This window comes from Dipodomys ordii, unplaced genomic scaffold (assembly GCF_000151885.1).
Source record: "Dipodomys ordii isolate 6190 unplaced genomic scaffold, Dord_2.0 Scaffold11, whole genome shotgun sequence".
NCBI classification, from domain to species: Eukaryota; Metazoa; Chordata; class Mammalia; order Rodentia; family Heteromyidae; genus Dipodomys; species Dipodomys ordii.
The window spans coordinates 6,656,684-6,667,132 of record NW_012267227.1 but is presented as its reverse complement, the minus strand read 5'-3'; the positions used below and the strand labels follow the sequence as shown (position 1 = coordinate 6,667,132).

General features: G+C 37.3%; 1 protein-coding gene across 1 annotated transcript; it reads right to left on the bottom strand.

Moving 5' to 3' along the window:
- Window positions 1-3,165: 3,165 nt before the first annotated feature.
- On the bottom strand, window positions 3,166-10,449 carry Gtf2a2 (general transcription factor IIA, 2, 12kDa). The gene is made up of 4 exons (XM_013010032.1): window positions 10,311-10,449; window positions 9,233-9,337; window positions 4,825-4,951; window positions 3,166-3,465 (listed from the first exon to the last, which is right to left on the bottom strand). The coding sequence occupies exons 1-4, from the start codon at window positions 10,380-10,382 to the stop codon at window positions 3,440-3,442; spliced, it is 330 nt and encodes a 109-aa protein (XP_012865486.1). The 5' UTR covers window positions 10,383-10,449; the 3' UTR covers window positions 3,166-3,439.

Genomic DNA, 10,449 nt, shown 5'->3' with positions numbered 1-10,449 from the left:
GCAAGGAAGGGAAGGACCTGTCTTGTTTTTGTATAGCAACCTTCTTGTTAGGAACTAAAGGACATTGCACAAAAAACTACATGAAGTCCTTTCTTCACCCATCTTACCTCCGCTGTGGAGACCATGTGAAAATCTGGGTGTGCCCTCGAACTATATCCAAACTATAGTTAAGTTACAAAGCTCTGCAGAGGTCAGGGAGATGAGGAAGAGAGATCAATAAAAGTGGAAAAAGAGCAGTTGGTGGGGTGGAAGGGAAACCAGTAAAGGTGGTATTGCGATAATCAAGAGGAATAAGTATTTCAGAGGAGGAAGAGTTCATGACTGTACCACAATCATGGCGAGGAGGAAGTGGCTTCTGGAATGAAGAATATAGAGGTGCCCTTGGTAAGATCAGTTTCTGTGAGGTGTGGAGGTGAGAACCAGATGGAAAAATGATTCAAAGAGAATGCTGGTACTTGGGAGGCTGAGGTTGGGAGGATCAAGTTTCAAGGCCAGGCTGGGCAGAAAAGTTTATAAGATCCCTTCTCAACCCAAAGCTGGACACAGTGGCAAGAATGCCTGTTATCCTAAGCCACATGGGAGGCTGAGGTCATGAGGACTGCTGTTCCAGGTCATCCTGGGCAGAAAGTCCAAGACACTAGTTTTCATGGAAGGAAGCTAGAAATGGTGGCACATGCTTGTTCCCACAAAACAGTGACAGGAAAGCCTAAAAATGCAGGCTGACTGCTGTCTAGTTGCATGCCCAGATGGGAGCAAAATCCTGTATTTCAAAAGTAAGTACTAGAAGTAGTGTAGTATAGAATTTTAGGCATGTGTCAGCAGTAGCATGCTGAGTTCAAACCCTGGTACCACTAAACCAGAGAGAGAGAGAGACAGAGAGAGAGAGAGAGAGAGAGAGAGACAGAGACAGAGAGGGAGAGAGGGAGAGAGAGAATGCTAAAAGTAGATCCAATGAATATCCAATGAAAAGTAGATCCAGTATCTTAAACCAAGGGAAGGAGAAAAAATAGTAGCATGATTGAAGGCTGATAGACAATTGTCTGGAGAACTATAAGTGATAATGTTCCTATACTGAAGGGAAGGATCTAGAGAGAAAAGGCCTGGGAATGAGAGGATCATCAATGACAACATTGTCGACAAGAGGGGGACAATTCCAGCACGGGAAGAAACTTTTGCCTGGGAAGGCAGCTTGGTGCTGAAGGCAGAGTGGATAGACTCAGCAGGAGGAGGGTGGTAGACAGGGTGGTAAGATATGTAGAATTCTCTTCCTTTTGTGTATAGCCAACATCTCTGACATTTCACACACATTAAATAAAAAGCACAGATTCCCAAAATGCATGGCCCAAGAAGTTTACACCCAAATAACCAGAACTGAGAACAAGAAAGACTGTTCTTAACAACCTAGAGGATCCCTTAAGCCCCTTTCCCACCGAGTGTGTGTGTGAAGGCTCTCCATACTCTTCCTCACCAACTTTTCATTTTTGATAGGATCTATCTATCTATCCACACACATATTACCTGTAGGACACTGAATGTTGTTATTAAGGTGTGGATTTTGTTGGGCTTTATTTGGGCAATTATTTATAGAAAATTTTGATCCCTTTGATGTCCTGTTTTTCTTTTGCAATGTTTGATAGGGTGAATCTGTTTTTGGTTTTGAGACAAGGTCTCCATAAGTAGCTGGGACTAGCCTCAAATTTACCATGTAGCGAGTGAGCTAATTCAGGGGCTCCTCTTGGTTTTATCCTCTTAATGGTTATAGCCCTAAGGGGTAATAGCTTAGGGGTTACAGATTGTGACCAGTATCTTAAAAATATTATTTTTGTGTATCTTACCTACTTTGCTAGGTGTTTCTGGAAAGAGTTAATACCCATCCTTGTTACTTTAGCATAACTAGATACAAGACTGAAAGCAGTGTCCAGCAGAGGGAGACAAGATCAGAGAATCTAGTCCCTTAAGTTGGACAAAGGAAAAGGATCCTGTTCCCCATGTGTTTCCAGAAGTGAAATGTACAGCCTACTTCTCTACCTGGAGCCAGAATAACTTTTACAAAGACATAACTTCACTATGTAGCCTAGGCTGACTGAAAGCTTATGGCCCTCCTGCTTTATACTCCTGAGTGCTGAGATTTTGGGTGTATAACTCTGGACGTGTGTGTGTGTATGCATATGCATACAAGTACTGGAGTTTAAACTCAAGTTCTCACCCTTTTAGTTAGCTTTCTTGGTCACAGCTGGTATTCTAACACTTGAGCCACCACACCTGCAGTCCAGCATTTTGCTGGTTAACTGGGGGTGGATTTTTCTGCCTTTGCTGGCTAGTATTCTATAAACAAAAAGAGACTATGTAGCATAATTACTTAAAATTTTACAAGTTACTGGGCGGAATGAATGTTTCTGTCAACTTTCTCTCTTAGCAGAGAGAAAAACATTATACTTCATTTCTGTGTTCTGACTTAAACAATGAATTACAGGATAGGGTTGTCTACTTGTATTAAAGATAGCTACTAAATTCTAGTCATTCAGTTAACTGGTGTTTGTCTTCATTATACTTTCTTAGTTTGAAAAACGGGAAACTTATCTTTTATGTATGCAAAGGGATGGAAGCAAATGATATACATTTAGTAGGATTTTTTAAAATTCCTGCCTAGTAATTGGGAAGATGTTTGGTAAGGTCATTTCAGAATGTCTGAAAGTCAATCATTTGACCAGCTCATTATCATCAGATCTAGTTCATGTTGCTAGGCAGGGACTGTTGCTGGGCAGGGGTTGTTGCTGGGTAAGGGTTGTTAAGCAGGGATTATTGCTGGGTAAGGGTTGTTAAGTAGGGATTATTGCTGGGCAAGGGGTTGTTGGCTTTGCTACTGAAGCTGTCAAAAGGTTGTATAACTTTTCCTATTCAAGTTGCAGTTAGGATTTCTCACACCCTCTGTTTTGTACTGTGAAAAAAAGGGATTTCCTTAGCAACATTCCACCCAGACTTTGGGCCTTTCCTGTTGATACTATCAAGTAAAGTTACAATTAAGAAAATGAATGAGACCTCATTGAAACAAATGTATTTCTAAGTGTTTTTTTCCTTTTTTTTTGGTATAGACCACCCAGGGCATTTTCATATTTAGTGTCTTCATACTTCCTGTTTAACAGTCCACCAATTATAACTCACGTGGAGTTTTTAAAATGAATTTATTAAAGAATGCTCTCAGGAAGACAACCACTTTTGATTTGTCATTAAAAAAAAGTCAAGTTTCTTCATGCTGTATAATAAAGGTAATGTACGAGAATACAGAATTATAAGCTTTTTTCCGCTGGTATTCTCCGATAGTATAGCACAGTGTAGTCATTTTTGCAATGCTAGAATAAATTAAAAAAGTCTCTTCTATGCTTCTTTTCAAAAAGTGATAATAACAGGAGATGGCATAAAAAAGCCTTTTTCTTCCTATTTATTCTGTAGTATTAGAACCAGTATCTAGGAAACAGAAAAGAGAAAGAGTTAATTCAAAGGGCAACTTACATGTAAATTTTTTTCTTCTTTTTTTGGTTGGTCATGGGGCTTGAACCCTGGGCTTGGGCGCTGTCCCTGTGCTCTTCAGCTCAAGGCGAGCGCTCTACCTCTTGAGCCACAGTGCTACTTCTGATTTTCTAGTGGTTTATTGGACATGAGTCTCACGGACTTTCCTGCCTGGGCTTGCTTTGAACCGTGATCCTCAGATCTCAGTCTCCTGAGTAGCTAGAATTACAGGTGTGAGCCACTGGCACCTGGTTAATTTTTTTTTTTTTTGTCTGTTGTGAGGCTTGAACCTGAGGCATGGGCACTGTCTTTTGCTCAGGGTTAGCGGTCTACCACTTTGAGCCACAGCTTTACTTCCAGTTTTGGAGTAGTTAATTGGAGATAAGTGTTTTCATGGGGACTTTTCGGTCTAGGCAGGCTTTGAACCACAATCCTCAGAGCTCAGGCTCCTGAGTTGCTAGGACTGCAGGAGTGAGCTACTGGTGCCCAGCCCAAATTTAAATATTTTGCAAGTATCTATTAAAAAAAAAAAAAAGAAGGAATAGTGGTGAGAATTTGGGGGTGGGGAGAAGGGGAACTGGCAATGGAAATGTTCCAGAGAATGACAACAATCTGCTTTTAGGCAGAGAGAAAAAGACAACACTGAGCCTTCATGTATATGCCAGAGAGAGGAGGTAAGCTGGTTCCTATCTCTTACAGAGCTCCACCTTTTCTCAGGTCCTATGTTGTCTTACTGTTGAGAAACAGATCAAAAGGAAGCTACTGTCATTCTTTTTTTTTCTGCTTCTGGATTAGAAACAATTTTAGAAAGCTAACTTTTAGATGTCAGTGGAATTATTTTATAGCAGTACTTCATTTATCTCTAAGGAATGGAGTATTTAAAAAATTACTCTAAATGCCAAACTGTATTACAATTCTGAAACAATTTTGAAATGGTGTCTTTTTCTGCTGATACACAGCAAATGAATAAAATCTAAGTATTACTTAAGTACTCAGTGTTTTTATTGAGGTCAGTTATTATACCTTGCTCTAAGTGAAGCTTCTCAGGGCCATGGAAACACTACTTGTCATTACACAGCAGGAGCTCCTGTAAGTGAAGCATGGACTCCTTGCTCTCATTAAACCTGTGCAGAGGCCTTTCCTTTTTTTGGTTCTTGTCTGTCACTGAACCTGACAAACTTCTAGTCTATGGCTATGCGTCCAATTTGACAGGCATTGACTAGCTACATGTGGGGCTGTTCAAGTTTAAGTTAATGTACATTTGTTAATGAAATTAAAAAAGTTTTATATTAAAAAAATTTAATATAAAGCACTTACTTTTACCATCACAGGCTACAATTTTTACTTTATCCACTTTAATAAGTTCTGTCACTTCTCTGAATTCAACATCATTCAATACAAAAGTCCACACATTATCGCAGAATCTGTATGTATTTAGAGAGCCCTTTAAAACAAAATATTTAGACATGCCATGAAGTCATTTTCTTCCTCATATTTTTTTCCTGAAGCAATTTAAAACTTAGCTACCAAGTATATAATTGTTAATACATTTAAGACTTTTCTTAATTATCTACTCAAATGATAAACAAGTGAAAGGAAAGATAAATTTGCTAGGGGAATAATTTAATAATCTTTTAATTAGCAGAATATTTTTTCTATTATAAAAGAATATGTAAATTACCGAAAAAGACTTTATGAAAAACTGACTTTGTATTTATACTGCCCTCGTGTGGCTAAATTATGGAAGCTTATTTGACAGGTTTTTAAAAAAATAGTTTTTTAAAGCTACATATTTTATCTATTTTATGTGTTCATTCTCCAATCTTGTACAAAAGCAGAGATTTCTCAAAATTTTATTTATTTATTTATTTTTTGTCGGTAGTGGGGCTTGAACTCTGGGCCTGAGTGCTGTCCCTCAGCTCTTCAGCTCAAGGCGAGCGCTCTACCACTTGAGCTACAGCGCCACTTCCTTCTCAAAATTTTAAACCAATTTAACTCTGTAATTTGGGTCCGATGCATCACTAATTATCACTAAACTATTCACTGTCTTACACAACTGAATTTATTCCAAATGCTTTGTTGTTGTGTCAGGAATATGTACTTGAACAATTAAAGGAAACATTTTATAGAGTAGGTAAAAGTGCAAACATAAGTACCAACAGCATATAATCACAAGCCGAGTTCTATACACATATACTCACATAGGAAATTTAGTATGAGGCAAGATATTTAAATACCTATAATCCTTAATTCAAGAGAAGCATCAAATACCTGAGGAAAAACATGCTTCCTGCGCAGTATTCTTGAAATAGTGAGTGACCTAAATGTGTGATCAAGTGAGAATGGTGGCTAGGAATGAATCAGGTAATGAACATAATAATTATGAGCAATAAATGAGCAAGTGAACAGTATAAAGGTGTATGAAAGAGTATGTGACTTCTACAGTGGGGGCACAGCAGGCACACTTAAGAACCCAGAGGACACAAGGCAAAGAAGTTCCTCTCATGAAGTAAAGTTTGAGTTTTGAAGAACAAGTTGTCAAAGGAGAAGTGGGACAGTAGGAAAACATGGAATGGAATAGGAGATCCCAGAAAACAGAGTGTTTAAAATTATTTAACAAAACAGGTTGGATAATAGCATAAATCCAATCTTTTTAGAAGAATTTGGTGAACTATAATACTTAACATGAAATAAAATGACTTTTACTGACTATAATTTTTAGTTATTATATCAAAAGGGCTGAAGAGTAGTGAAATTTGTGAAATTTATGCAATCACTTAATCTCAATAAAAATTATTAAAAGAACTTTTGGTGTATAGGATATTTGTCTTTGACTAAACACTAATTTTTACAGTTAAAGTAATATCTTAAAATGTATACAATAGAAACATCAGAACACAGGGAGGAAATTGTGTCATTTAGAAGAGCTATCATGTTTTTTTTTCTTTTTTTTTGTTGGTCCTTGGGTCTTGAGCTCAGTGCATGGGCCCTGTCCCAGAATTCTTTTGCTCAAGTCTAACATACTACCCCTTTGAGCCACAGCTCCACTTCTGGTTTTCTGGTGGTTAATTGAAAATAAGAGTCTTATGGTCTTATCTGCCCTGGCTGGCTTTGAACTGTGACCCTCAGATCTCAGCCTCCTGAGTAGCTAGGATTACAGGGGTGAGCCACCACCACCAGGCGAGAGGGCTATTCTTCTTAACCATTGTAGTAATGCTTAACTACTATTGGAAGTTCAGAATTATGGAGTAGCTATTACCTGTATCTGTGGGCAGACATTCTTTTAATGGGATGCGATAGGAAATGAGGCATTTTATCTTTAAAAGCTCAGTCAAGAATACAATGTGAAATTTTCCCCTAAAAATCAAAGCAGCTTAAATATACTTTAACACTGAGGTGTGTGGATTTTACATACATTTCAGATGGGCGTATACATCAGCAATACAACTTAAAACATGTTATTTTTATTAGGTACTACTAGCTGCTTAACCATTAACTCAAAAATGTATAGTGACTGTAAAAAATTAATGTAAACCAGGTGCTGGTGGCTCATGCCTGTAATCCTAGCTACTTAGGAGGCTAGGATCTGAGGATTACAGTTCAAAGACAGTCAAGGGCAGGAAAGTCTGTAAGACTCTTATCTCCAATAAACTACTCAAAAAAAGTACCCAGGCTCTGAGTTCAAGCCCGAGGACTAGGAAAAAAATCAATTTAAGATCTTGGAGACATATACTTTTAAACTTTTTTTTACTAATACATTCAGCATAGGCCGGGCTCATAATTGTAATCCTAGCTACTCAGGAGGCTGAGATCTGAGGATCACAGTTCAAAGCCAGCCTGGGCAGGAAAGTCCGTGAGACTCTTATCTCTAATAAACCACCAGAAAATTGGAAGTGGCACTGTGGCTCAAGTGGTAGGATGCCAGCCTTGAGCTGAAGAGCTCAGGGACACCACCCAGGCCCAGAGTTCAAGCCCCATGACTGACAAACAAACAAACACAAAACCCATGTCAACATATAAATAATTAAAGCCTCAGTTCTCATACTGAAGTTATTTTTCTTATAGTATCCTACTAAGTAGTCTCATAAAACGATTTAAAACAAGCTTAACATGCTGTATAATATTATTCTATTCTTTTTTTTTTTTTTTTTTTTTTGGGTTGGGGGGCTTGAACTCTGGGCTTGGGCACTGTCCCTGCACTCTTCAGCTCAAGGCAAGTGCTCTACAACTTGAGCCACAGTGCCACTTCCAGTTTTCTGAGTGGTTTATTGCGATAAGAGTCTCATGGACTTTCCTGTTCAGGCTGCCTTTGAACCATGATCCTCAGATCTCAGCCTCCTGAGCAGCTAGGATTACAGGTGTGAGCCACTGAGCCACTGGTGCCCAGCGTATTTCCATTCTTTTAACAGAGAACCTAATCTTATTTCAAGGCCATCAAAAATTATTCTCTCTTTTTTTTTTTGTCGTGGAGCTTGAACTCTGGGCTTGGGCTCTGTCCTTGTGCTCTTCAGCTCAAGGCGAGTGCTCTACTGCTTGAGCCACAGCACCACTTCGCCATAAAAAATTATTATAAACACATATATTTAAATCTGATCTAGCAATGTAGCTTTGAAAATAGATATTATCAACAAATTATCTCTTTTCTCTTGACCATATGCTACATCAATCTAAACAGAATGCTATCTGCAAATATTCTGGACTGAAAATTGATCAAATCTGCTTTAATACTGTGAAACAGGATGATAAAAGCCTAAACTATAGCAGCAGCAATGAAAAGTAAATAGGCAATCAAATGTTTCTTAAGAAACCTTTTTTTTTTTTTTTAAGACAAAGTCTCATTATTTAGCCTCAAACTTGTGATTCTCTCACTTGGCTTCTAAAGTGTAGGCATTACAGGTATATGCTACGACTTTTCTGTTGTGTTTTTCATTATCAACAAATACAACTTTCCTTTCCAAAGCACTGAGGCTGTCTTTACGATAACCTTTATACTAAACTCTATTCATACCCAGATCTTTATTTATCTTAACCTTCTAATTGTTAATAAGCATAATTAGATAAATGTAATAAATAAGATAAATGTAATAACTAACCAAATATCATGATATACAATGTTATTTGACTCCAACATTATAATGTGATAAAATGATTTGTTTCAGTACATTCAGCAAAGGTCAATACAAGATAACCACCAAACTGAGACAGTTTTGTTCAGCTTCAGATGAGTCTTCAATATCTAAACAATTCAGATGAGACTCAGTTACCAGAACAGATAATTATCTATCAGTAAGAGTTTCTAAGCCAGGTTGTTTAAGAGCAGGTTGTAAGTAATATGAACTTTCTGAATTTAACCCTGTTATGTCTTTGAATGAGTGAAGGCCAAGGTTTGAAAAACATAACTGAACCGTAGGGATTACATTGTCACAGTTAATGCTTTCAGGTTAGAAATCTCAGTTCTTCAGGGAAGGTGAAACAGTGGAATAAAAACCTAGAAGCAATTCTATTTCTCACATTAAGTGGATGAATGTGAAGTGGATGAATGTCTTTAAAGTATAATTATTAACTAATAATTAAATTAATTATTAAATTATAATTAAATTATTACAAAACAGACTCTAAAAGTTAGCCATCACTTCCTCTTATGATTAATAAATATGTACAGATCTCTAAACACTGTTGCAAAAACCACTGGTTCAGACTTCTAGATTGAGGAAAATATCCTTACCCTGAAATTGACTCTGTTCCTGACCCTCTGAGCCAATGCTGAATTTATAGCCTTATCAAACTGAAGGAGAACTTGAAGTGCAAGTTGGGGGGTGATCTGTTGAGACTGAGAAAAGTAAAGGTCACAAATCCTCTTAAGAATATTACAAACAAACTAAAAAATACACGTACAATTTAACCTCTAAGTTAAGATTTGTGATTCTCTTTTGCCATAACTGATAATGAAGAGGCAAAGCCTGAAAATACCTTTTGCATAGCTTTGTCTGTCTTTCTCTAGTGTTTGGAAAAAGGTGTTCAAAAGCTGAGGGACCAAGTTGCTTCTAAATGAAAAACACTGAGAACTACATGTAAAAACCAAAGCAATGACTAACTCTTACTGAAGTCGATATAATATCAAATAAAACGCAAATATTTAAGGTGTGCTTAACTGGGTGGCTCAAATAAAATATTAATTGTCCTAAAATTGAAATATAAATTCTATCTTTTATTTCAAAATATTAAGCTCATTAAAAATAAATTTTTTTTTGTTCAGTTGTGGAGCTTCAACTCTGGGACAGGCACTGTCCCTGAGCTCTTTTCCACAAGGCTAGTGCTCTACCATTTAAGAGCCATAGTTGCACTTCCAATTTTTTGAGTGGTAATTGGAGATAAAAATCTCACAGGGACTTTTCTGCTTGGGCTGGATTTGAACTGTGATCCTCAGATCTCAGCCTGCTGTGTAGCTAAGATTACAGATGTGAGCCACCGATGCCTGGCAAAATTAAGTATTTTTTTTATGAATTGTAATTCTATTATTATTTACATATGCAAGGCTATTATAGAGTATGCCTTCTAAATATAAAAAGGGGATATTAATTTTAAAATTTTAGTGAAAATTTGAAGATTTCCAATAGCCATTTTTTTTGTTTTGTTTTACTGTCATGACATTGACAGTGTGAGCCACAGGAATATGAAGTGATTCCTCAGTGATAATGACTTCCTGGTCCCATGGTGTAAGTTTACCTCATATATGTTTGCCTGAGATAAGGGATGTGACAAAAATATTGTATGCCTATCCATATGGCAATTTTGGTCCTTACCTGTATGAGCTCATCTAGGCTCTCTTGAAGACTGTTTCCCAGCGTGGTATTTCTGTATAACTGATATGCCATGGCTTAGGAGGAAAAAACTGTTTTCTTCAGGTTTGCATTGATGTCCTAAAAATAAAAAAATATAAGA